The 24,840-nt window shown below is 65.5% G+C and overlaps 4 protein-coding genes across 11 annotated transcripts; 1 reads left to right on the top strand and 3 right to left on the bottom strand.

The window, feature by feature from the left end:
* Window positions 1-1,502: 1,502 nt before the first annotated feature.
* On the bottom strand, window positions 1,503-5,229 carry SRXN1 (sulfiredoxin 1). The gene is made up of 3 exons (XM_030463364.1): window positions 4,688-5,229; window positions 2,604-2,952; window positions 1,503-2,457 (listed from the first exon to the last, which is right to left on the bottom strand). The coding sequence occupies exons 1-3, from the start codon at window positions 5,227-5,229 to the stop codon at window positions 2,254-2,256; spliced, it is 1,095 nt and encodes a 364-aa protein (XP_030319224.1). The 3' UTR covers window positions 1,503-2,253.
* A 936-nt stretch (window positions 5,230-6,165) lies between these two features.
* On the bottom strand, window positions 6,166-9,223 carry SCRT2 (scratch family transcriptional repressor 2). The gene is made up of 2 exons (XM_030463327.1): window positions 9,100-9,223; window positions 6,166-6,907 (listed from the first exon to the last, which is right to left on the bottom strand). The coding sequence occupies exons 1-2, from the start codon at window positions 9,221-9,223 to the stop codon at window positions 6,201-6,203; spliced, it is 831 nt and encodes a 276-aa protein (XP_030319187.1). The 3' UTR covers window positions 6,166-6,200.
* Window positions 9,224-12,487: 3,264 nt separating this feature from the next.
* On the bottom strand, window positions 12,488-15,791 carry SLC52A3 (solute carrier family 52 member 3). Of its 4 annotated transcripts, none has more exons than XM_030463309.1 (4): window positions 15,713-15,791; window positions 13,402-14,464; window positions 13,029-13,152; window positions 12,488-12,900 (listed from the first exon to the last, which is right to left on the bottom strand). In XM_030463309.1, the coding sequence occupies exons 2-4, from the start codon at window positions 14,427-14,429 to the stop codon at window positions 12,688-12,690; spliced, it is 1,365 nt and encodes a 454-aa protein (XP_030319169.1). In that variant the 5' UTR covers window positions 14,430-14,464; window positions 15,713-15,791; the 3' UTR covers window positions 12,488-12,687. The 4 variants fall into 4 exon arrangements, with proteins under 4 accessions (XP_030319169.1, XP_030319168.1, XP_030319172.1 ...); XM_030463308.1 differs by lacking the exon at window positions 15,713-15,791 and adding an exon at window positions 15,548-15,659; XM_030463312.1 differs by lacking the exon at window positions 15,713-15,791 and adding an exon at window positions 15,548-15,659 and having other exon boundaries at window positions 13,548-14,464.
* FAM110A (family with sequence similarity 110 member A) lies at window positions 15,737-24,061 on the top strand. Of its 5 annotated transcripts, XM_030463315.1 has the most exons (3): window positions 15,737-15,811; window positions 16,424-16,628; window positions 22,272-24,061. In XM_030463315.1, the coding sequence occupies exon 3, from the start codon at window positions 22,326-22,328 to the stop codon at window positions 23,337-23,339; it is 1,014 nt and encodes a 337-aa protein (XP_030319175.1). In that variant the 5' UTR covers window positions 15,737-15,811; window positions 16,424-16,628; window positions 22,272-22,325; the 3' UTR covers window positions 23,340-24,061. The 5 variants fall into 5 exon arrangements, with proteins under 5 accessions (XP_030319175.1, XP_030319177.1, XP_030319176.1 ...); XM_030463317.1 differs by lacking the exon at window positions 16,424-16,628 and having other exon boundaries at window positions 15,747-15,811; XM_030463316.1 differs by lacking the exons at window positions 15,737-15,811; window positions 16,424-16,628 and adding an exon at window positions 19,507-20,016.
* The last annotated feature ends 779 nt before the right edge of the window (window positions 24,062-24,840 follow it).

Below are 24,840 nucleotides of genomic sequence, written 5' to 3'. Positions count from 1 at the left end.
TCCCCCAAAGGTCCTGCCCAGCTCTGCTCACCCACAGCCCCTCACCACCCCTCTGGCATAGGGGGATATCTGGGACTGTCCCCTCTGCCTGCAGCTCCCCGATTTTGGGACCCCCCAGGGCCCTCCAGGCTGTACCCCAGGTCTGGAAGGCATTACACGCCTGTCGCACGGGGAAGTCTGTCCCAGTTCCGGAGCCGGGACCCCCCCCTACCCGGCCCGGGGCTGGGGGGAGCCCACAAAGAGCCTTTGTTCCTGCCCTGGAACGAATGGATTGGAGGCAGGGGGGATCGGCTGTCAGCCGGCGACACCGGAGACCCCGCGGGTCAGGCAGAGGGAAAGGGGACAGGTGGAGGGAGGGACAGACGGACGGACGGAGCCGATGCAGAGATCACCAGCTCTGGGAGACCCACCCCGGTTGTGGCACCGGCAGCACAGGCTGGAGGGAAAGGGGGCTGTGGGGTCCAGGAAGCCTCAGTTCATCCCCCCCCTTGTGGGGTCCCAGCTCCGAGGGCCACAGACTGGGGAGAGAGGGTTGAGTAGAGCCCCCGGGTGATGCCCTGGCAAATCCCAGTCCCTGCCATGGAGCACCCCTTTGAGGACACCCTGGTGATATCCAGTGCTGTCACAGGAGCTGTCACCTCCTCCCTTTCCCGCCTTTCCAACCCCCCCCCCCCCGGCTCTTTACCAAGAGGAAACTTTTTAGCACGCCACAATTCTTCAGAGAAATTTATGGCCCATGAGGGAGCCGCGGGCCAGGGCTGCTCCTGCTCCATGAGCACTTGCAGAGTTTCCTCCCGGCACAGAGCTGCTTTGATGTGGCACATGCGGCTCTGCGAGGGAAGGGGCAGGAGGGAGACTCCGACCCAGCAGCCCCCGGCATGCCCCAGCCAGTTCTGCCAGGATCCCCCGCAGAGCTGGTGCCCAAATATCCATGCCCTCCTCCTGATCCCTCTCCCCAGCCCATTTCTGCCCCAGGAGGACAGGATCCCTCTGAGGAGGAGTGTGGCTGAGGGGGTAAAGCAAGGACAGAAGTGTCCAGCCACGGTTCCTGTCCCCATCCTGCTGACTCACAGCCTGGTGGGGTGACTCAGTGGCCTTTCCCCTCCCTGGACCGAGGTTCCCAGCTCAGAAGGATGCTGAGATGCCTCGGGGGATGCTCAGGGAGGTCTTTCCAGCCTGCACATGGGGTGAAAATGTTGTCTGTAGAAAGGACAGCATGGAGGGACTGCAGAGCTGACCCTGACTTCAGCTGCATGGCACTGGGGAGTGGTAGAACTTCCATCCCCAGCACAGCATCCATCCCAAACACAGCACCCAGCCCCTCGCAGAGCCTCCATCACCCAGGAAAGCATCTATCCCCTTGCAGAACCTCCATACCTTGACACAGAGCATCCATCCCCTTCCCCTGCGCTCCCAGACACCTCTTGCAAGTGCCAGGCCTCCTCGCTGTGCCATGCCTGCTCCTGACCCCAGCATCCCCCCAGCACCAGGTCCCAGAGATGTGGAGGTTTCATCACCTTTATTCCAGGTGCAGCAGTTGGTTTTCCCACCACCCCATTTTGGAGTGGGAGACTGCAGGATGGCTCCAGGGTTTAGGGAGACAGGAGGTTTAGGGGCAGACACAGCCCAGGATCCTCCTGGTCTCTGCACAGATGAGGCTGCAGTGTCCGGGCGAGGCCTGGGCTGTGCCCGGTTCTGCTGTGCCCCCCACCGGTGCAGCTGTGTTCCGATTCGGCTTTGTCCCGGTTTGCCTGTATCACTTCCGGGTTCAGCTGTCTTCTGGGTGGGCTGTGACCTGGCCCAGTTCCAGCGTGGCCCGGTTCGGCTTGTCCCGGTTCAGCCATTCCTGGTTGAGCCATGCCCTGGTTCAACCTGTCCCGTCCTAGTTCATCCCGTCCCGGTTCATCCTGTCCTGGTTCGTCCCGTCCCATTCCGGCTGACCTGTGTCCCGGTCCTTCCCGGTTCGTCTGATCCCGATTCATCCCGGCCCGGTCCACCCCGCCCGGTCCGGTCCCGTTCCCGCGCGGCACAATGTCGCCACCTGCCGGTCCGGCCGTACCGGCACCAGAGAGACCCCGACCCCATGGCGGCTGGAGGGTCGCAGGGAGACCCCATCCCCACAAGGACCCCTCGAGGCCGGGGGACCCTGGCCCCATCCCCCCCGGAGGCTCACGGGACCCCCGGATCAGGCCCAGCTCAGCCCACGGGCGCCCTGTGGGGACCCACCGGGACGGGACGGGACGGGCTGCGGGGCTAGCGCAGGTGGGGAGTGGAGGAGCCCAGGTAGGTGCGGAGGTCGCTGAGGGTGGAGGGGATGATCTTGGCGGGGATGGTCTCTCGGTTGAGCGCCTGGTGGGCGGCGAAGCGGTGGCAGCCCCCGAAAGAGTAGAAGTAATCCCCTCCCTGGCTGCCTTTGATCCAGAGCACGTCGATGGGAGGGACCCGCTCGGGATCCTCCTGGAAAGAGAGAAAGAGAGACCCCAGAGAGCAATGCACCCCCCGGGTACTCCCCGACCTGCCCCAGCTTCCTCCAGCGGTGCCCCCGGGGGTGTCAGGCCGGGTACCCGGGTGGCACCGCGGGGCTGGAGCGGGGCTGTGCTCACCTGCAGGGTCTCCACCAGGCTCTGCACCTTTCCCGGCTCCAGCACGGCAGGAATGGGCCGGATGAGGACCCTCATGGGCACGTTGTGCACGGCAGAGATGTGCTGCGTGTGGATGCTCTTCTCCGGGGCCTCGGCCATGGCTGCTGCCGGTAACCGGCCTCCTCCTTCTTCCTGCTCACCCGGCCGGGCCCGCCGCTCCGCCCCGAGCAGCACAGCACCCAGACGAGCCCCTCTGCTTCCTACCGCCGCGGCCATCGCCATCGTCACCGCTCCCGCCCCGCGGTTTTGCAGAGTCACAGTGAAGGGGCAGGACGGGTTCCTGGGACGGCTGCCAGCGCCGCCTGGCCTGCTGCCCGTTCCTCTCCGCCCCGGTCAGGCTCTGCTCAGAGCTGCCCTTCACTCCTCGGCCAGCTTGACACCCAGCTGGAGGCTGCCCGGTGTGTCGGGGGTCCCTGCCCTGTCCCCCACCCTGGGAGTCTTTGATCCCGCCTGCCCCTGCCAGGGCACTAAGGATCGGTCTGTGGCATCTCAGCCTGGACATGGGATGTGCCCCCCCCCCTTCACGGATGTGCCAGGACCACCTCCCCACCCTGGGCCCCCCTCCCATTGTGCTGACTCCCACATGGTCCTTGGCACGGAAGAGGCACCACGAGAGAGCCCCGGAGCTGAGCAGGGGTGCTCCATGGCTGGGCAGGCACCGTGGCACTCCAGCCTCCAATCTTTCTAGGTCATTCTCCACACCAGTGTCCCAAATGGTAGAGAAGCTCCCAGCAAGAACTGGGTGTCCTGCCCCCCCGGGATCCAGCAGCCTGGATCCACTGCGGGGCCGTGGTGCCTCCTGGTCCCTCACCCTGACCCCAGGGGGCACGGAGGGTCTCCAGCCCCAGTGCTGGCTCAGAAACGTGCTGGGTGACAGGACATGCTGGGTCACTCACTGCCCCCAGCAAGGGCTGGTGATGGTGACAGTCGGGGATGAGGCTGTGAGGCTCTGGGATGATCTTTTTTTCAGGATGAAACTGGTGAGGAGGCTGCAGGGGGGTTGTTGTGTTCTGGACTCTGGGGCAGCACTGATGTCCCCAGGAGCTCAGGGCTCAGTGGGGGCTTCACTGATGAGCTGCAGGAGGAAAACAATTTGACTTCTCCCCTTTGGCTCCTCTCTATGTGGAGGGAAAGTGGTGAGAGAGCCGGGGCAGGACTGCCTGGCACCCCTCAGGATGAGGTTTCTGCTGGGTTGTTCCCACCATCCTTGACCCCAGCGGGAGTGGATGGAAAGGTGACAGCAGCTGAAATAAAATCAGGTCCTCAAACCCTCCCTGCCCAGCGTGGCAGAGCCCTGGGGGTGAGGCTGGGGGTGCATGAGCATCACTAGGCCTCCCCTGGTCTGCTTGCTGGGTTTGCTGCCCTGCTGCCAGAATTTCACGTGGCTCTTTGCTTCCAGGTCAATGCTCGCAGCCTCCCGGGGGGTTTGGCCAGCGGGGTGGCATTACAAACCCACTGCTTCCTTACAAACCAACTGCCTGCTGCAGCCGGGGGGTGAAGGGAAGGGCTGGGGCTGGCAAGGCAAAGTGGGCAGTGCTGGGTGCTCTGGGTGGGACAGCCACCCCCTCCCGGCACCCCTGCCTGCTGTTTGGGGGCAAATGTTTTCTCCACGATGTCCCAGCCCCAGGCCTAGGGTACCAGGAGATGGGCAGACCCCTGCCCAGTACAAATCCCCCGAGACACACGGTTAGTGGCAGAAATCCCTTTTATATCCCTGAATTGCGTTACAAGTAATACTGCGGGCGGCCGGTTCTCAGTAGACTTGTCTTACTGGGAGGGGGCGGGAGAGGGGGGAATAGGGGGGGCTGTCGAGTACAAAACCTGGCAGAAAAAAATCTTATCATGCACGGAAAATTATTGCTGTAGTATCTGCTATTTACAGGGTAGATGGGGGCAGAGGCGCGTCACTGCCAGGCCCAGGGACACGGGAAGGCTCCGGCGTCACTGGGAAAAGCCAGAACCGCTGTGTCCTCGCTGGGGGGGGGAAGGGGGTGTGCCTGCGTGGCCGGGCCGATGCTCTTTCCCTGCTCGCGGTGCGTGGCCACCGAGCCATGGCAGCGAGGACTGTGACAAGGACATCCCCGGAGGAGGAGGAGGGGCCGAGCCCATGAGCCAGGGCGGTGGCAACACGGGACACCGAGGCGGTGGGAGGAAGACTGTGCAGGGAGGAAGACGGCGTGGGGCTCCGCGAGTGCGGCCCCGCGGGGTGCCGGGCCGAGCCCCGAAAGTGTCGGGGACCGGCCCGGGGTGACGGGGTCGCGGCAGCTCGGGGCCCGAGGTAGGAAGCGGAGGCGCGGGGTCGGGCCCGCCGCGGGATGGTGGCTGCGGGGCCGGTGCGGGGCTGCTCCGCCGGGAGGTTGCATAGAATGGCTGTTTTGTCCCTGGCGTGGGGCGGGGAGCAGAGCTGGAGCCTGCAGCAGCGAGGAAGACGAAGGAGAAGGGCTTTGCCTTGACGGAGGCTCCGGGGGGGAGGGTGGTGGCTGCTGGGCCAGCTCGTGCCCTCCTGCCTCTGTGCCCGCCGCACGGTCTGCTCTCGGGGTCCTGTCCCCATCTGTGTCACCGTGGCTGTGTCCTGGCATGGTGGCATGGCCCTGCCAGTCTTGGCAAATAAATAGTGAAAAGCATAAGTTATAAATAATATAAATAAGAACATTTAAATAGACTCACCTAAACTTGACAGCTACACTGACCCCCTCCTCCTGTGCACAGGTAGGGGGTGATGGTGGGGGGGGCCAGCTGGGGAGGGGTCCAGGCAGAGGCTGGGGGTGTGCAGGGGGTGGTTGGGGTTTCAGTGCTTCCCCAGGGCTCGATCTCCAGCCTGGCCATTTGCACGGCGAGGGGAGCTGCATCTGCCTAGGGGGCTGTTTCCCAGCCCAACGCTGTGATGGGGAACAGCTGTGCCTGGACAAGCCAGAAGCCAGCAGAAGGGACATGTCCCGTGCCACTGGCCCATGGGACCATGCCAGGCAGGGGGGCATTGGGATGCCCCGGAGCTGCAGGGTCCCTCTGAGGGAAGCTGACAGCCCTGCCCTCCCATCAATCACATCTGTCAGTCCTGCGGAGCCATCAGTAGCTCCAGCCCATGGTCCTATCAGGGGTCAAGGTGAGGTTTTGCTCCTGGGGGGAGCAGAAAAATGTCTTTTCTCCCTCGGGATCCCCCGGGAGGAGAAGCAGCAGCTCTAAATAAATAATAGTAATAAATTAAATAAATAGAGGTGGGAGTCACGAGCTGGGGGAGGAAAAGTCTCTCCTGGGTCTGGAAGAGGTCTCCGGGTGGGTCCCCCGCAGAGAGACCTGCCTGGCTGCGGGGGGGGACTCGGGGACCCGGGCAAGGAGCTGGGTCCTGCTGTGGACCTGGCTGGATCTGCCCCTTCCCAGGGAGTGCTGGGGCTCCCTCCTTCCAGGTGGGGAGCGAGTCTACAGGGATGTGTCCTCCAGCCACGGCACAGCCACAAACCAGCCGGCTGTGGCTGCAGGAGAGCTGGCACGGGGATGGGGAACCGGGACGGGGATGGGGACGGAGACGGGGCTGGGGGTGTGCTGCAGGGGGCTGGGGTGCTAGTTCCCTATTGCACAGCTGTGTTCGGAGCCCTTGAAGCAGGCGGACTCATAGTGCTTGTTGAGGTACGACTTGAGGGCGAAGGTCTTCTCGCACTGCTTGCACTTGTAGTGCTTGAAGGCGGAGTGGGTCTGCATGTGGGCGCGCAGGTTGGAGCGGTCGGCGAAGGCTTTCCCGCAGTGGGAGCAGCCGAAGGGTTTCTCCCCGGTGTGGGACCTCATGTGGCCCTGCAGCAGCCAGGGCCGGCTGAAGGCTTTGCCGCACACGTCGCACTTGTGCTTGAGGTTGTGGGTGAGGACGTGCATGGCCAGGGCGGGCATGGAGACGTAAGCCTTGCCGCAGGTCGGGCATTTCCTCGCCATCTTGCTGTCCAGGCTGCGATGGGTCTGCTTGTGCCGGCTGAGGTTGGAGGAGGTGGCGTAGGTCTTGCCGCACTCGGGGCAGGAGTGGCGGTGGCTGCCGCGGCGTTGGCTCTCGCTGCGCCGGCGGGATCGCCCGTCCGTGATGAAGAAGGCGTCCATGGAGTAGCTGTCCGTCACCGCCGCCTCCCCGTTGAAGTAGCGGGCGGAGAAGCTGGACTGGGGGCTCTCGGGGTCGCTGTACTCCTCGTGGCCCGGCGCGTAGGCTGGGTCCGGGGGTGCTGGCGGCAGACCTTGCTTCTTGTCGGAGTCGTAGCCGGAGGGTGCCAGGCAGTGCTGGAGGTACCCTGTGGGGACGACACAGCCGGGTCACCGTCCCTCCAGACCAGGCCATCGGGGACGCGCAAAAGCCGTGAGCCAAAAATGCCCATTGGCCGTGTCCTCCCCTGCACCGGTCCCGCTCTCTGCTCGGGCTTTTCTGCAGTGGGGCTGATCCGCCCCCAGCTCCTGTCTGCATCTGCCAACAGGATGGCTCCCGTCCCGTGGGGCTGCCCCAGGTGGGATCCAGGGATGGGGTTGGGGAACATCCAGCTGCGCCCACCCTGGTGCTGCCCCGCTGCCCGGCTACAGGCAGCCCCCGGGGGCCATTAGCCACCCGACAGCTGTCGGTGCCGAGAGCCTCATTGTTCAGTGGGGCAGGCGCCGGTAATGAGCTCTGCTCCATCCATCTCCTCACCTCCAGAAACCTCAGGAAAGCTGGGTCGAGGAGGGAAAAGCTGCTCCCAGTTTCCTTTCCCCAGTACAGGGGTTGAAGGGGCCCCTCGCTTGCCTCTGTCCCCTGCTGGGGCTGTTCCCCAGGGATGGGGCAGCACCTGGAGACCAGCAGTACCAGAACCCTGCGCTCCAGCCATGGAGAGGGACCCGCAGTCCCCCCAGGCACAGAGAGGGGCCGGGATGCCACTTCAGAGTGTCACCCTCGTGTGACATTGGCGCAGGCCTGCGCATGGCCCTGCTCTGGGTAAGGGACCCCTGGCAGAGCCAGTGCCACTCGGGCATCCCCATCCCCCCCTGTGCTGGCACACGATGGAGGAGCCATGCAGCCCCTCCGTGTCGGGATGGTGGCCAGTGACCCCAAGAGACATGCTGCCACCTTGGGTCCCCCAAACCTGTCCCGCTGCTCTCCTGCTGGCCAGTGTCAGTCGCTTCAAAGGACATGTCCCTGCTCTTAGTGACAGCGGGGGATGCCGGGGCCCGGGGTCGGTGTAGGACCAGGCTCACCCGTGCACGGCAGCATGGACCACCCCCCTACTCCCTAAGCTGCAGCCGAGCATCCTTACATCCAACTCCCCGCCCATGGGACCCCCAGCCCGGGGCGCCTGGCTGCTGCCTTTTGTGTCACGGGGGGCTGGGGGTGCCTTCGGTGGGGAGGGGGCTGTGCAGCGGGGGCTGAGCTCGGCCCTAATGCCCCCCCGCCCCGTGCCGTGCTGACAGCGCGGGCTGTGCAGAAAGCGTCTGCTCAGCGTTTTCTCACGCTGCCTCCGAGCATGCAGCAAGGTTATTTCCAGGAGAGCAGCGTCGGCAGCTTCTGCCCAGCTGCAGCACATCCCTCCCCCACCGGCTCTCTGCTCCTGATGCGGGGGGGAAGAGAGAACCCCCTAGCCAGGCCTTACACACCTGCCCCCGACAAGGAAAGCCCCCCAAAGGCTGGGGAGCAGCGAGCAGTAGGAATGGGGGGACAATCACCACAGCGGTCGGGTGGTCTTGGTGTGTGCGTGGCTGGATCGTGCCCACCCCCCCCACCCCGTCACCCCCGCACCCAGCTAAGCCTCTGGTTCCCCATCAGCCAGGACCTGGCAGCCCACCGCCCGGCACGGCCCCCACAAGCAGGTCCCTGGCTCACTCTGTCGGGGGTCTCTGCCAAGCCCAGGTGATTGCAGGAGTCCCCCCCCTCGGTGTCCCCTGGCAGGACGGGGCTCGGAGGACCCCGACCACCCCCAGTTCAGCCCCCCACACCTCTCCCAGTGTTGCGGAGAGGGGCTGCTGCCCCACACATCTCCCCGTGCCCCCGGAGGCGACATCCCCCCCTGCGCTCCCGGGGGGGCTCGGGGCACCGCTGCGAACAATGAAACCCGCAGGCACGGCGAGGATACCGCTCCCCCCGCCGCCCCCCACCCTGCCCCCGCAGCCCTTCTGCTTTGTACCCCCGAAAACTTGTCGTGGGAAGGAGCAGGTCCCCGCTGCACCCCTAGCTGGAGGGGAGCGGGTCGGGCCGGGGCACGGGGGTTTCTGTCGGTGTCACACAGAGGATGTTTCCCCAAGGACCAACTTCGATGGCCCCGGAGCTGCGCGGGGACAGACCGAGGAGGGATGACCCCCTCCCGTTGCCCCCCCCGCACGACGCCTGGGATGCGGGATACAACGCCGGGGACCCCCACCCCGTCCTGCCCTCCTTCCTCCCCCCCCACTTCCCCGGCTCTCCGTTTCCCTTGGTACACAATAGCGGCGGATCCCTCCCCGTAGCCCCCGGCCTCGCACTCACCATCGCCGGCGGCGGGGCCAGGCAGCGCGTAGGGGGGCTCCAGGGGGGTGTAGGGGGGCGCGGGGGCCCCGGCAGCCGGGAACGCCTCAGCCTTCAGCTTCTTCACCAGGAAGGAGCGGGGCATGGCGGGGCCGGGCCGGTGCCCTCAGCACCGGGACTGCTCCGGTACCGGCACCGCCACCGGCCCCGGCCCCCGCCCCGGCCCCGGCTGTGCGGGCGGCGAGGAGCGGGGAGCCGAGTGAGAGGGGCGGGGAGGCAGGAGGAGGAGAAGGAGGAGGAGGAGGAGGAGGGAGAGGAGGAGGGAGGAGGAGGAGGGGGAGGAAGGCAGGCGGTAGGGGGGGAGGGGGCCGTTCCGCCCGGCCGCGCCCGGACCCCCCCCCCCGGAGCCCCCCAAGTTACCGGCATCGCTGGGAGCCCCGGGCATCACGGCAACGGGGGGTCCCCAGTCCCTCCCCCCATCCCTCTTCCCCCCCACCGGCCACGGACAATGGGGACACGCGGGGGCGGGGGGGGGGGGGGACGACGGCTGACTCCCACCGCCTTTGTCTCCCTGCCGCCAGCCCCCAGGGCCTGCGAAGGATGGGGCTACGGGGCGGGGGTCCCGTTCCTATCCCTGTGAGTGTCCCCATCCCTGACCCCGTTCCCCATGCGTATCCCTGTCTGTTTCTTGCCCTTTTCTCCTTTGCCTGTCCTTGTTCCCTGTTCCTATCCCTATCCCTTGTCCCCATTGCTGTTCCTCTTCCCTGTCCTCGTCTCTGTCCCCTGTCCCTTTCTACAGACACCTTTTCCTTGTTCCTGCCCCTGTCTCTTGTTCTCCATTCCCATCTTTGCCCCCTTTCCCCTGTCTTCATCCCTCTGCCCTTTCCCTATCCTTGCTCTCTGTCCAGTCCCCACTCCCCATTCCTCTGCCCTGTCCCTTTTCCCACCTTCTCCCTCTACCCGTGTCCCTGTCCCCGTCCCTCTCCCCGGGGAAGCTCGGTGACCTTCGCAGCCCACAACAATAGCTGGGCTCGTGGCAGTGCATTGTTCCCTGCCGGAGCCCCCCCTCCCCCCTCCCTTTCCCCGCGCTCCGCTGCCTCTCTGCCCGGAGCAGGATGAGTCCCGGGTCCTGCAGGGTGGCTTTCCCTGGGCCTATGCCGGCCAAGGGCTGGCAGCTGACACCGGGACCTGGCTGGCAGCGGGCCCTGCTCTCCCCGAGCCCTGTGCTCTGCTGAGAGCGTTGCAGCACATATCCGAGGACAGTCCCTCATCTGTCACCGCAGGCAGAGCGAGGGCACACCCGGTGCAGGGCAGCCCCGGGCACCCCCGGCCTCAGAAGCCCCCAGTCCTGTTGGCCGGGCTCCTGGCATCGGGTCTGGGGGGCCAAGGCAGCACCCCCACCCAGCATCCCAGGGCCTGCCTGCTCCTGGCCGTGTCTGCTCCTGCAGCTCTGTTTGGGGCCAGGTCTGAGGCTGGTGTGCCCCTGCTGATGCTGTGTGTGGCACCCATAGCCACAGCATGAGCATCCCACAGCATCCCACAGCATCCCACAGGCCTGGGTACCACATAGCCCACTGCATCCCACATCCTGCGGCAGCCTAGACTCCAGGGCATCCCACATCCCACCACATAATCCCACAGCAACCTACATCCTGCAGCATCCCAGACCCCTGAGAATCCCACATCCCACATCACCCCACAGCCCCCAACGACTCCCCCCTCCCCCATGCTCCCAGGAGTGGGGGGTCCCGGAGCTGCTCCCTACACGTGCTGGGGTCCCCGCCCCGCTCCCGCAGTGCTGGCCCGGGGCTCGCAGGCAGCCACACGGGTCCCATCTGTCCCCGCAGCGCCGTCCTGATGTCAGGCCTCTGACAAGTTCAAGGTCACCTCTCCCGGAGGGCCACGGCCCCAGGAGGACATTGCCTTGCCGGGCAGCCCCCGGGATCCCCCCCTGCCATGCACCGGGCTCCCGGCCTCTGCTCCCTGATTTATTTATCCGCCTGTGCCGTGTGGCTCCTTGAAGGCACGTTTGCAGAACAGGCGATTACTTACGCCCTAGTTGGGCCGGGCCTGCCTGCCCGCTGCCTGCCTGCCCGCTGCCCGGGGATTTTGTCTTTCTCCAGGCTGTGGTGTAATAAGGGAGGTAATTAAGTGTAAAAGACAGGGGGAGGGAGGACTGGGAGAGGGGGAATGGGAACCCGGCTCCTTTCAGAGGCAGGGGACTGAGATAATGTATGTTAATAACCTGCAATCAGTCCTGCCGAGCTGTGCTAATATTGCTGACTGCGGCGGCTGGGCCCCCCCAAACCTGCCCCCGCCGCCGTGGGGAGGGAGGGGAGCGCCAGAAGAAAGGCTGAGCCTTTCTCCTCTGCTGCGGCCGGGTTTCTGCCTTCCTGAGCAGCTGTATGGAAATAATTCCCATTGGAAGCGATTGTTTCCCCGGCGAGAAGGAGGGGGTGGCGGGTGTCCGGTGGGCGAGGGTCTTTGGGGGGGTCCCAAGGGCAGGAGCATCCTCTCGAGGTGCAGGGGGAGGGGGGAGCTGGACCCTCGGTTCATCTCCCGCTCTCCCTGCAGGGCCGTGGAATCCATCCTGCTCCCGGGGAGGAGACAGAGCCCCCCACGTGCTCTCCGGTCCCCATCGCGGTGCCGGGGACAGAGGCCGCTGCCCTCCCTCCTGCCCGGCCGCGGGATCCCCGGCACTGCCGGCTCGGGGGGCTGCCCGCCATTAGCTATTCCAGCCGCGTCCTTCCCGCCGCAGCCGGGCCGCAGCCGGAGCTCCGGAGCGGCTCCAATCCCCGGCTCGGAGGCACGGCAGGCGCGGGGAGCAGATTGCCAGACAAAGGGACGGGGACAAAGGCCCGGCTGCCTCGTGCCCCGGGGAAGGGGCGCAGGAGCGTGTGGGGTGCCGACCCGGCCTGGGGGCTGCTGCTGCCCTGCCCCCGACCGGGCACCAACCCTGGCTGGCGAGCCGGGCCGGGGGCAGGGACCAGGTGGCACAGCACTGACACCGGTCCTGTGCCACTCCCCTGGCCAACAGAGCTCCCACCGTGCCTCAGTTTCCCCATCTGCTATTTGGGCTCTTGCGCAACCTCCTTGACCCGTGTTCCCTCTCCAGTCCCTCTCCTAAGGGACCGGGGGCCACCGCGGCCCTGCCCAAGCTGCCTTTGTCCCTGCAGCAAACTCCCCGTCCCCGGGGCAGCTGCTGCCTCTGCCGCGGCACGGGGCTGGGAACGCTGCCGGTGCTGCTGGGTGCAGCTGGGGCTGTGCCCCCCCACAGGGACCTGGGGGGCCCTTGGAGACACGATGCCAAACAGTGCCAGACCCCCGCAGGGAAGGGTTGGGACGTGGCCCAGGCGGGGGGCACTGTCACAGATACACGTGGGGTGCACGAAGGAGGGAGGTCGAGGGCTGAGCAAAAACCTTCTATTGCTTCAAACACCACTGGGACACCCCATGCCCCAAGCTGGGGACAAAGCCACCGAGCTGAGCCCAGCAGGGAGATAAGCCCATAGCACCCCTGGTCTCAGCACTGCTTCCCAGCCCCCTGTCCCTCGCTGGGTTTGGGGGTTGGTGCTGGGGACAAGGGCTGTCCAGGGTTGCCCATCCCGCTCAGGCCGGGCACTGCAGGTTGCAGTAGTCAGCAGATTTGAAGAAAGCGTAGATGTTGACGAGGGGGAACATGAGGAAGGCCCCCAGGAGGGAGCCCAGCTGCTCCAGGGCCCCGTACCACACCAGTGCACTGTGGCTGCGGCTCCGCAGGATCACCCCGGCCATCACCTTCACGTAGGAGAGCGTTCCGGTGAAGAGTACCCAGGAGAGGACCTGGTGGTGCAGGGAGGAGACTGGTCAGCAAGGGCTGGTGGGAGGGGTTCCCCACGTTCCCCACAACCACAGGGGACGTTGTGGTGACCCCAGAGGCCTCCTCGGGTGAGAAGCACCCCGTGACTTACGATGAGGGCGCTGCCCCACTGGGACTGCTGGAGGAGCGGGCAGGGACTCATGACGGCGATGGCCATGTTGTAGGAGGCAAAGCCCATCCCTGCCACGGTGAGGGTGCCCAGCAGGACCAGGGACCTGCAAGGGACATTCAGGTGACACTGGGGAACACTACCAGCCCGTCCCTGGTGAGGGGAACTGACCAGAGGCACAGCACAACAACTCCATGCAGGCTCCATCCTCCTTTCCTAGCGTGTCTGCTGCTGCCAGGGCACAGATACCCCACGGACCCTCTCCCACCCACTGCCTTGTTCCTTTCCCCATTGCAAAATGGGGGATGTTTGGGGGGCAGAACCCCACCGTGCCCCCCAGCACCCTGTTACCCACCTGCTGGGCAGGAGCATGGCCACCACGCAGGCGAGGGGGTTGGCCACGGAGCTGAGGGTGGCTGCCAGGTGGTAGGCGGTATTGCCATAGGGCAGGCAGGAGTAGGACTGCACGGATGGGAGGACCCCATTCATCAGCGTGCTCACCCAAGCGATGAGGAGGTAGATGAAGGTGAGCTTGGCCAAGGAGTAATAGACATTCTCTGGGAGGATGTCCCCACGTCCCTTGGTGTCCTTTGGGCACGCACAGCCTCCGCTCAGCCGTGAGCCAGCTCCTTCATCAGGGATCTGGTCAAATGAGCTCAGCATGATGCTGCTGGGAAACAGCTGCTGATGGGAGAGCTCCCACACCTTGGGCTGCCTGGTGAGGAGGAAGAAGGCCAGCAAGCAGCCCAGCATCATTATAGTCATGAAAAGGAAGAAGAAGAAGGTGGAGAAATTGGCTGGGAAGTAGCGGGTCTCCATCTGGGAGATGGTGGCCTCCACAGTCCCATTGTCTGTGGTGATGTTGACCACGTGAGTGACATTGACACAGCTGGAGATGCCAGAGCCCTGGCCCAGGGCGATGACAGCTGGGATCAGTCCACTGAGTCCTTCACCTATGAAGAAGGTGGTCAGGTACTGGGGCTCCAGCTGCATCATGAAGGGCAGGAAGGTGACGGAGGAGGTGCAGTCCACCAAGGCTAGGAAGAAGGTGAGGACGAGGAAGGCAGTGCTGTGGGTTCTCCCGGCGATGACAGACACGTGGCTCCAGAGGAAGGCCAAGAGCAAGCAGGCCAAGACACCCACAGACACGACCACGTAGATGACAGCCACCTCCTTCAGCAAGCCGGGCCGAAAGCGGTGCATGAGGGTGACAAAGAGAGGCCCCACGTTGGCCATCTGGATGATGATGGTGATGTAGGAGGGCAGGTCCCACTGCTCTGGCAGCACTGTCACCAGCACTGGCAGCTCAACCCACAGCCCGTTGATGGCCACCCAGGAGCCCATGCCAAAGGCACAGGCCAGGAGGTGGGTGAGCAGTGCCATGGCTCAGGGCTGGATGCCCGGGCCTGGGGACAACGCTGTGGAAAGAAGCTTTGGTCAGTGGTGGGATGAGATTCGGCCTCTCCGGACTCTGACCCTGGTGTCCTGCAGCCACAGCCCCGCAGTCCCGCTCCGGGAGGCAGACAGGCTGAGTGGCTCCTCTCACGGATGGCAGAGCAGCACAGCCTTCCCACGGCCCGCCCCGGCCCACCTTTGTCCTCTGCAAACCCTGGGGACCCTCCTGTTTCCCCTGGGTGATGACACCGCACCCTCCTGCTCTGGGTGTGGGACCTGCGCAGCTCTTCCTGGGCCCCATCCTGGGCTGGGGACAGGACCCAACAGGGCATTGAACCTGCCCCACCTCATCGTGCGGCACGGCACGGGCTGGCATGGCATGGCACAGCCTGGCATGGCATGGCACAGCCTGGCATGGGATGGGCTGGCACAGTGTGGGCTGGCACTGGTGGCCTGGCCTGATGTGGCCCAGGTTTGTCATGTCTCAGCACAGCCCGGCACACGACGTGTGTGTGTTGCCCGGCATGGCTTGGCACAGCCTGGCTTGGCCTGCGTGGCACAGGTTGGAACGGCTCAGCACAGCCCGGCACGGCCCGGGCTGGCAGGGGGGTGACGATGGCTCTCACCTGGGGGACCAGGAGGCCGGGGCAGCCGCTCTGCTGGGCACGGAGGCCTCGTATTCTCCCACCGCATCCGCAGGGCCGGTAGAGAGCAGCGCCCGTCTCCTCCCAGGCGGCTCCTTGCGATCCCGGCAGGCTCCGGCGGCGGCGGGAGCGGGGCCCCGGCGGCCCCACCTGCCAACCGGCCCCGGCTCGTCCCGGCGGGCTGACTCAGCCTGGATCCGGCCACAGCCCCAGGGCGTTGGCTCCCATCCCGCTCCCGGCGCGGGGGACCCCCATGTCCCCGTCCCCCCAGCTCCAGCCCTTGGGCGGAGGAAACTCAAAGGCTCCGGGGGGGCTAAGGGGTGTCCACAAGCTCCCCCCCTCCCCCATGGCTCCGGGGTCATCCCCCCCCCCCCGAGGGGCTCCGGTGGGGAGCAGGAGCCAGGCAGGAAGCGGTCGGCCGGTCTGACCGGTCCCTCGGCCACCTCCCCAGGGGGAACTCACTGCGCTTTGGGGACACGGCACGCGGCGGGGGCCACTCCTGGCTGCCGGGACAGTGACGTGCAGCCGCGTCACCACCACCTCCGGATGCAGACGGGTGACGGCCTGGCCCCGCTCTGTCCTGCTCCCCACCGGGAGGGACCTTGAGCCCTCCTGTCACCTGCTCACCCCAAAGTTGCATTTCAAGGTGTCTGTCCGCGGTGGGGACATTCCAGCAGGTCCCCGGGTGACACTTGAGCTGCGGGGTTGGTCGGCTGCTGGCACAGGGTGTGATGGGATAGAAGGGGTAAGAAAGTGTAAGGAAAGCACTGCTGTCCCTGGGGGGATGAGGGGGTGGTCCCGCTCCCCAGGGGACCCTCGTGGACTAAGGGGCGAATGTCCAGGGCTCAGAGGCACCAGCTCGGGTCCCAGCACGCACCCCCCACCCCCCACCCCGACCCCCCGCGGGGCAGGGCAAGGGGCTGGCATCAGCCTGGGCACAGATATAGGGGACAGGGGCTCAGGACCCCCCTGTTCCTGCCTCCCCTCGCGGTGGGTCCCCAGTTTTTGTCCCCGATGGCCAAACTCTACCATGCCTCCCCCTTCTTTGTCCCGCATATCCCCCCCACCCCCCACCGCCCCCTCCCGGTCACCTCCTGCCCTCTCCCTGACAGCTTGCGGACACCCCAGCCCCTACCCTGCCCTGGGGGTCACCTCTGCCTTTCGTCCCCACGTACCGCCGCTGCCGGCGACAGTTCCATAGCCGTGGCCGCAGTGTCACCGCTGGCCCGGTGCTCCCCGGCTTGGCCGAGTGCCGATGATTATTCTTGGCGATGTCCCGGTCATGGCACTTGGCCCTGGCTGAACTGCGTCACACTGATTTCAAGCTGCTTCTCGCAGGTGTGAATGTCACCCAATAACAACCTGTGTCCCCACCGGGGATCTCGGGTTGGGATGGACCCTCGGGGTCCCCCTGAACATGGCCGCGGGGTGTCTGTCCCCCCTCGGGCTCACGGCGGCGTTGGGCACCTCTGACCTACGTCCAAGGGGGACCAAAGGATGAGCAGAGCCATGAGCCACTTGCACCGACCGGGAGGTGACACAGGTGAGAAGACAGAAGCCAGGTCACCCCCACCAGCACAACCCCCCCCCGTTCCACTCCATCCCAGCACCCACCGTCCCGGGACGCGGCTCTTCCCCCAGCACCCACCGGGTGTCGCTGGGAGAGCGGGCTGCAACCCTGCGAAACCTGGGGCTGCCTCCTCCAGTGCCCGCCCTGCCTGTCCGCCCTGCCTGTCCCCTGTCCCTGCGGGGGGCTCCAGACTCCCCCCTGCACCCTGCTCCGCTCCTGGACCCGTCCTTGCCCTGATCATGGATGATCCGAGTGCCGCGGGGACAAGGGTGTCCCTGTGCCCCGGGGATGGTGGGATGGACGGGTACCCGCGGCGGGGGCACGGTCTGGGGGCTGGTGTGGTTTAAACCCCCAGTTTAACCACTCGCTTGTGATGGGATGGGGGAGAGAATGAAAAGGGTTAAAAAAAAAAAAAAAAAAAAAAAAAAAAGAGTTAAAAGGGGTGGGTTGAGATAAAGACTGCAAAGTCCCCTTTTCCTTCTTCTCCCCATGTTTTTGGACGTCCCATGGGTGGGACACCCTAGTGGGGTCAATTGTGCCCATCCGTGTTCCTGTGCCAACCCGTGGCACTGCGCAGGCGTCGCTCGGGGGAACTCAAACCTCGCGGGTTATCAGCGCTGTGCTCAGCGCCAATCCAAACCCGCGCCGCGCCAGCGCCTACCCAGAAAATTAACCCTATCCCAGGCAAAACCAGTACAGGTGCCCAGGGGGATCTGGGAAGAGGTGCGCAGGTGCACGAGAAGCCAGGCGTGGAGGGGAATCTCGGGCTTGCCCGGGGCAGCTGAGGTCCCCGTGTGTCCGCGGGGAGGGGGACAGCGAGGGGACGGGGTTTGTCCTGTGTTTAATTTGGCAGCACAAAGAATCGGCGCAGCCGGTGGCGAGACCCTCCCCGAGGGCGAATGGGTCAGAGGAGTCTGGAGGGGTGCGGGGACCCCGCGCCCCCTCTTCACGCTCCTCACCCAAATCTGCCCGTGCTGCCTGATCTCTGTGAGACGGCCGGGGCCTCTCCACCCCCTCCCCGCGCTGCAGCTGAGCCCCCCCGCCCCCTTCCCCGGCCCCTCTCGCACCACCGCACCCCGGCAGATGCGAGCGAAGGCCCCAGAGGCAGATGGCAACATTTGGTAGCCGAGAGGTCCCCGGCCGCGGGACTTTGCCAGGCTCGGGTGAGAGGCCGGCCGGGAAGCCCCCTCCCCACCTCCAGGCAGTGCAGGGCAGGGGGTGCTGCGGGGCTCCCCGGGGTGGGCACGCTGCCTGTTCAGGGGTGACGTCGCGGTGATGGATGGGCACAGGGCGGATCGGGAGCCCGGGAGAGCAGGAATCCGTCCCTGAGCTCAGCCCGGGCAAGACCACCCTCTAATACCTGCTTTCAGTGGAGAGCAGTGGGGATGGTCTTGTTGGGCAGGACAGAAATGCTGCTGCCCCACTGCTGGGGAACAAAGGGGACACCTTCACCCCGGGGACCACCGGCCGAGTGGGTATGACCCCCTAGACTTGGGTGCGGGGCCCTGCTGGCAGGTCGCAGCCGCTGGCCCCCTGGCAGCCCCCCGGCCTCATTTGCGTCTCATTTTCATGTGAAAGGAGCAGGTCAAGTTGAAAGTTGAAAGGCTGGCGGGGAAGGGGCCGCTGCCGGAGGTGAGACCCCCGACAAAAGGGCCGGATCCCCAGGGCCCGGCGCTCGCCTGGCCACGGGCTGCAGCCCCGGCCCCGCCGGCAGCCACCATCTGCGGGTCCCTGCCGCTGCCGTCGTGCAGACAAAGGCCTCGCGCCCGGCATGTCCCCATCTGTCACCTCCCCAGCTCCTGGCCCCGAGCTGCCGCCTGCGGAGACGTGTGAGGGCAGCCGGGTGCGGGCAGCATCCTTCCCTCTGCCCGGGGGAGCAAGGCGAGGCTGGGCCCAGCAGGAGCTTCCCCATGGAGCACCCAAGTCCCTCGGGAAGTGGAGCAAAGCTCCTCTGCAGAGCCCACAGGTGGGGAAACCGAAGCAGGAGCCGGTAGCTTGCCCCGAGTCAGTGCGTGTGGCACGGGGGCAATTCCCCCACCACAAAGCTGGGTGCAGCCTCAATGTGGAGCTGTAATTAAACACCAGAAATTAGCACCTGCAGAGGCGAGGGTGTTGTTGGGTTTCTTGTCTCCAGGGCTGCTGGAGCAGTGCTTCCAGGAAGGATTTGACCTCTGAACAGGTTTTTTGCTCATTGGCAGCTGCACTGAGCTCTGAGGAGGTCCCTGAAGGGCCAAGAGGAGCCCCGAGCCTCTGTGGGAGGCGAGAGCAGAGCCAGCGCCAGCACCCCCCCTGCCCTCCTGTCTGCAGACACCATTTCTCCATCCCCACCCTGTCCCCGTGTCCCCAGGGCAGAGGCAGAGGTGTTGAACCTGGTGATGGGGAGCTGCCCTCCCAAAAACTGTCCTGGGATGCTCCCAGGGAAGCCGAGGCTCCAGGCACTGCCTGTCTCCAACGCCCTGCTCCAAAACCACCCGGCTGCCAGGACATGTCCAGGCTGCACCCTGCTGCCTGCACCCTGAGCAGGCTCAGTGCTGCGGATCTGCCTTTGCCATTGCCCAAGCTGAGGGCAGCCCTGGTGCCTGTTTTGCTGTCTGTTTCCTTCAGCTCTTCCCCCTCTGCCAGCTCCTTGTCTTCCTTCCAAGAGCAGTTTGAAAAACGTGAGGCTGTCATTGAGCTGCCTGGGCCAAACGCTCGGCCCCTCCTTGCTGTGGGACATGTCCCCTGCCATGGGGCAGGAGTCACCCTGGGACTGGGTTCAGGTCCATGAGGCTACAGGTTTGGTGACTTTGCTCTGGTTTGTCACCTTCCTTCCTTCTCTATGGGTTATTTTGCTGCATTTTGGGGTTTATTGTGGAGGGTCACTGCCAAGTGCATGGGAGAAGAAGGTGAATTCTCCAAACCAGACCAGGACACACCAGCTGGCTGGGATTGTCCCCTCACCCCAAATCCTGGCAGGGCACCGGGACCCTTCGCTCGCAGCAGGCAGGGGATGCCCAGAGGTGTTTTTGTTCCCGTGTTGTGAGCACCTGAGGCCATCCATCCATCCATCCATCCGCACTGAACTGGCAACCCGTGCTGGGACGTCACCACTTCCCCCCACGCTGTGTGACGCAGCCTGGCATGGGGGAATGCCCCGTGGTTTGAATCCCATGAGAGTGCCAAGCTGCCTCCCAGTCCGGCGCTGACTCAGAGCAGCCACAGCACGGAGCTGCTCCAGCACCCTGCCAGCCGCCATCCTGCTGGGAGAGGACGTGGCTGGGGAGGAGGCTTGAAGACACCACAGAGACCAAAGCAGGGAGAAGCAGCAGAAGTGGTGGCTGAGCCGTGCCGAGGGGATTCCCACATCGCGGGGCTGATCCAGGTGGGTGGCAGAGGCTGCGCTGGTCCTGTGTGGGTCCAGTTACAGCTGCGTGGGCTGGGGTGGGGGGAGGTACAAGCATACACCTCCTGGCGTGGGTCTCTGGAGTATCTACTTTGAGGAAGGAGGTGATCCGGTGTGCTGAGTGATCCCAGTTCCGGAGTGATCCGGTGTGCTGAGTGATACCGGCCAGGCTGCCCACAGCAGGACCCTGGGGCCATGGCTGGGCATTGTCCGGTGGGAGTGGGGTTGTCAGCCCCAGCACTTAGATCTCTACACTCCATCGAGGCTTGGGTTAATATTTTGGGGCTGTCGGGAGGGCAGCTGGGCTTGGCTGGGCTCGGTGCAGCCCGGTTCAGTGCAGCCATGCCAGGGCAGGCAGCGCAGCACCGCAGGAATGTGGAGCAGCAGGTTGTGCCCAGCCGGGCCGCCCTTGCTGGCCAGGCAGGGAGGGAACCCCACACCGGCCACGGAGAGCTGTGTTGGGGGACCCTGTGTCCATATCCCCGCACCCCAACACCCATCTGATCCCTGACACCGTGCCGAGCTCCAGCACCTGACATGGGGACATTTCCTTGCCCTGGGGGGCACATTTGCCCCCCTGTCTCGAGTCGGGGATCTCTCCCTGAGCCTGGCCCAGAGTAGGGGGGCAGGGGGGCCGGCCCCCAGCATGCTGCATGTATGGGACAGGGGTCTGGTCAGAGTGGGAACTGAGGGGTGGCTGCTGCTGCACGGGCACCAGGGCTCCCCACCACCCAAGCTGGCTGCTGGGCTGCAGGATCCATCTCTGTCCTTGCATTTGCCCAAAGGACAATGGTGCCCTGCACTGCTGGCTCTGTCCCCAGGTCCATCTGCCCCCCCGCCCCATGCTGGGGTCCCCACAAAGAGGTACGGAAAATTGCCTGCAGGCAGGAGGCGGGAAGGTCTGTGCTGGCGCTGGGACCATCCCCAGCTGTCCCCATTCCTGGCCGGGCCCCCTGCAGACACTTTCCAGGTCAGAAGGCAGTCTGTCCCTTCCGGGCAGGGAACAGGGGACAGTGACAGCCAGACAGACTCCCCCAGGCTGCGCGCCCGTCGCAGTTCATCAGGCGATGCTGGGAACCCCGTTGTGGTACAGACCCCGCGGGTGACACACTGGCACACGTGCAGCCGTGGCTCGGCGTGGCCGTGGCGTGGTGTTGTGGGTGCTGGGACGGGCCTTGGGTTGCACCCAGGAAGTTGTGGCCGTGGGTGAATGGCTGGGACAGTCGCCAGCTCGGGGACACTCCGGGAGCCACCGCCGTGCTCGGTGAGTGCCGGGGCTTGCTGTCACCTCCCCGGGGGTCGCCTGTAACCCGAGAGGCCCCAAGGGTGGTTCTCAGAGCAGTTCGGGAAGGGCGATAGGGAGGGAAAGGGAGGAAGGGGGAGAATGAATCCTGCACGTCCCCCCGTGCACCCCGTCACTGCTTGAGCCTCTCTGCGCATTGAGACCCCCCGGCTGTGCTCACCCCCGGGCAGGGGGCTGCGGAGGGGTGCAGGGCAGGTTTGGGGAACCCCACCCCGCACTGTGGGAGGGCCGGAGCTTCTGCACGACCGTTGGGGAGGGAGGGTGCGCTTGTTGGGGTTGGCGGGGGCCCAAGGACAAGGGGTGGGGGGGCCCCAGCGCGGCTCCTGGCACACCTCGGCCCGGGAAAGTGCTGGTGGAAGCCCTCGCCGGGGCTTTCCAGAGGGTTCAAGGATAGGAGCGGGGAGCTCGGGAGCAGCTCCGGAGCCTGCGGGAGGGCTGAAAGCCGAGGGAATGGGGGGGGAGAGGAGCCTCGAATCCCCCAGCCTGGGGGAGTGGTGAGTGAATGGGATGGGCGATGCATCCCTGGATGTGAGCGTTGCTCCCCCTGGGACCGGGGATGCGTCCCCTGGACTGGGAAATGTGGCAAAGAATCGAGGGCGGAGGGCACCGGGCCACGGCCGTCCCTCTTGTCCCCGTCCTCAGTCCCTGAGGTACTCCTCGGGGGAGCCGGGGTGCCCTCCCCGCCGGCCCCATTGGCCCTGGTGCGGTTTGAAGCAGTCTTTGGTGCGCGGATTGGCCAGGGCAGGTTCGGGGGCAGCGAGGGCGGCGGGCGGAGGCGTGGTCCCTGCCTTCAAATAGGAATCGCGGCGCGGGCGGTGCAGGCAGTGCTGCCCCGCACAGCCTCGCGGGCCCTTTGTCTGCCCGCAGAATCCCTTCCCAACCCCCCCACCCCTCTCCGCCACCCCCTCCTCACTCCGGTCCCTCTTTGCAGCCCCTCGCTGCCCGTGGCGGCTGCCCACCCCACAGCCCGGTGCCGGCGGGGAGGATGCCCGTCGAGGCCCTGCAAGCCGGTGACGCCATGAAGGGGGTGACGGTGACGGCACCTTTCACTTCGGCCATGCCCATCCGCATCCTCCGCAAGGGCCCCGCGTATTTCCGTCGGCGAGCGGAGCCGGGTGCCGGGAAGCCCAGTGCTGTGGAAAGGTTGGAGGCGGACAAGGCCAAGTACGTGAAGAGCCAGCGGGTCGCCAGCACCAAGCAGGAGCCGGTGAAGCCGCCGCTGCTCAAGCAGCCCCTCTTCACCCCGGGGGTCCGCCGGGCTGCGCTCACCCCCAGCCGCAGGGCACCCCCGGGGCCACGCCGTGCAGAAGCTGGTGGCCCAAAAACCTCGCTCGACCTGGAGATCCTCAACAACCTCATCAACCTCTGCGACAGCCCCTTCCCCAAGGCGGAGAGCCCGCTGGGCCGGGAGTGCAAGTGGAGGGCGGAGGTGCCAACGGCACCGAGCGGTGGGACAGAGGGTGCTGAGAAGCCGCCGGAGACCCCCAACAAGCCCCCCGGCAGCGTGGCCGTGCGGAGGGTGGACGTCCATCCCTGCGGGGCTCCGCGGGGCCAGGTGACACCCGTGCCCGCATCCCCCGTCCCCGGGGGGCTGCCTGCCACCCCATCCCGGAGCTCTCCCGCCGCCCGCCCCGAGAGTGCCCGCCGGCAGCCCCTGCTGCACCGCTCCAAATCGGACCTGAGCGACCGCCTCTCGCGGGCCACCGCCGACCTCGAGCGCTTCTTCAACTACTGCGGCCTCGACCCCCAGGAGGTGCAGGACATGGGTGCTGAGCGCTTCGCCCGTGCCAGCTCCGACATCGTGTCCCTCAAGTTCCACAGTGTGAGCACGGCCAGCTCCGAGGGCGGCCGCTCGCCACCCAGCGCGGCCACGCCAGAGGGACGTCCGGCCGAGCGCGTCCCCTACGGCATCTCCGTCATCGAGCGCAACGCCCGTGTCATCAAGTGGCTGTACGGGCTGCGCCAGGCCCGGGAGACACAGCAGGTCTCCAATGTGTAGCGGTGCCATGGTGGTGGCAGGTGCTGGGACGGTATGGTGAGGAGCAGGAGATGCTGGACGGGGCAGCGGAGGTGCCGGCTGTGTCCCAGGAGGAGTGGAGATATCCTGGTGGTGACAGGACACTGGAAACCAACCCCCAGGGCTTGCTTCCCAGCCCCTGTGCCACAGTGGTACTGGCAGAGCCCTGGTGTGGTGGCTGGGCACCCGTCCTGCTGACTCTGGCTCCTTCAGACCCCCGTGAGCCTGTGGGAAGGGACGTGTGTCCCCGGGTGTATGGCTGGTCCCCAACACCCTCCCCTCACCCACTCCTGCAGGACGCTGTGTGTGGTCGGCCTGCTGGATGTCCCTGCCTGCTCCACTCCTCACCAGCACCCATGGGTGGGGGATAAGGTGCTGGTTCATCCCCTAGCAGGGAGCAGAGGCAGAGCCCAGGGGAAGGAGCTGCCCCCCTTGCAGCCTCCACAAAGGGGGCCACATTCTGGTGGTCCCCATCTTAATGCTGGAGGTCTGGGAGAAGTGGGGTTCTTCAGAGGGGCAGAGCCAACCTCTCCTTTAACCCTCACGAGTCCCAGTGGGCACCCAGCCCTAGGGATGCTGGGCCCTGATATTTATGAAGATGACAGTTGGTCTTTTCCTCATTTCTACTGTTTTTCCTGATGTTTGATCTGTAAATAGTAATATTATTATTATTATTAATAATGTGGCTGTTTTTATTAAATCTCTGCTTTGGCAGCCGTGTGCTTTGCTGTGCCATGGCATGCCAGCGCGGGGCCTGGCGGGCACAACGGTGGTGGTTGGGTCTGGCAGGTCCCAGCAGAGCCCTGACTGGCAGGGTTCCCCTGGGTGCTGCAGCCAGCACCCTGCCAGCCCTGCAGCCCACCAGTGCTCCAGCAAAGCACCGCAGAGCTTGGCCCAGTCCCGGCTCCTGGGGGGCTGTGAGATGGGGGGCGGTGATAGCGGGGACCTCCCAGGAGTGCTGAGGAGTGTGAGGATTAAAGTCGGTGCAGGGAGTTCTTTGAAGATGAAACACATCTGTGTGTTAGCCTGGGGCAGCACCGTGGCCCCTGGCACCTCCTGTGCCAGTGAGGTCCCCCTGCTCCTTGCCATGCTGGTGTTCCCCCTGCTAGGGAGGCTGGCACCAAAGCCACCAAAGCCTGCACCCGAGGGACCCCCTGGACACTGGCCCTGCTGCTGCCTCCCTCCAGCTACAGCCACAGTGGTGAAGCATGGAGCTTGGCACTGGTGCTGCTTGAAAAACCCTACATGTGTGGAATAGTGATGGGCCAGGGACAAAGTCCAGGGCTGCAGGTTTCATTTTTTAAAAGACCAGAGGTGCTGCCACCCCAGGAAGCTTCTATCTGGCTCAGCCAGGGCAGCACTGAGGCCTCCACCCAGCACTTGAGGTCCCCAAAAAAACCCACTTGGGGTTGGGAGGATTTCCCACTGCAGCTGCACCATGCACGTACACCTGGAGCCACTGCCCAGCCTGTGGGATCCACTT

The sequence above is a fragment of the Calypte anna genome, chromosome 20, assembly GCF_003957555.1.
Source record: "Calypte anna isolate BGI_N300 chromosome 20, bCalAnn1_v1.p, whole genome shotgun sequence".
NCBI lineage: Eukaryota > Metazoa > Chordata > Aves > Apodiformes > Trochilidae > Calypte > Calypte anna.
This window is presented reverse-complemented; position numbering and strand designations above follow the sequence as displayed.

Bases quoted from the DNA above. Each gene is read 5' to 3' on its own strand.
- SRXN1 (XM_030463364.1), bottom strand. From the start codon at position 5,229: ATGCCACCATGCCAGGACACAGCCACGGTGACACAGATGGGGACAGGA. The intron at 2,953-4,687 runs GTGGCCACGCAC...AGGAACGGGCAG, and splicing joins GTCCTCGCTGCCATGGCTCG to CAGGCCAGGCGGCGCTGGCA. The intron at 2,458-2,603 runs GTGAGCACAGCC...CTCTCTTTCCAG, and splicing joins GCCTGGTGGAGACCCTGCAG to GAGGATCCCGAGCGGGTCCC.
- SCRT2 (XM_030463327.1), bottom strand. From the start codon at position 9,223: ATGCCCCGCTCCTTCCTGGTGAAGAAGCTGAAGGCTGAGGCGTTCCCG. The intron at 6,908-9,099 runs GTGAGTGCGAGG...TCGTCCCCACAG, and splicing joins TGGCCCCGCCGCCGGCGATG to GGTACCTCCAGCACTGCCTG.
- SLC52A3 (XM_030463309.1), bottom strand. From the start codon at position 14,429: ATGGCACTGCTCACCCACCTCCTGGCCTGTGCCTTTGGCATGGGCTCC. The intron at 13,153-13,401 runs GTGGGTAACAGG...TGTCCCTTGCAG, and splicing joins GCCATGCTCCTGCCCAGCAG to GTCCCTGGTCCTGCTGGGCA. The intron at 12,901-13,028 runs GTAAGTCACGGG...CTGCACCACCAG, and splicing joins AGTGGGGCAGCGCCCTCATC to GTCCTCTCCTGGGTACTCTT.
- FAM110A (XM_030463314.1), top strand. From the start codon at position 21,248: ATGGCTGGGACAGTCGCCAGCTCGGGGACACTCCGGGAGCCACCGCCG. The intron at 21,302-22,271 runs GTGAGTGCCGGG...CCCTCTTTGCAG, and splicing joins GGGAGCCACCGCCGTGCTCG to CCCCTCGCTGCCCGTGGCGG.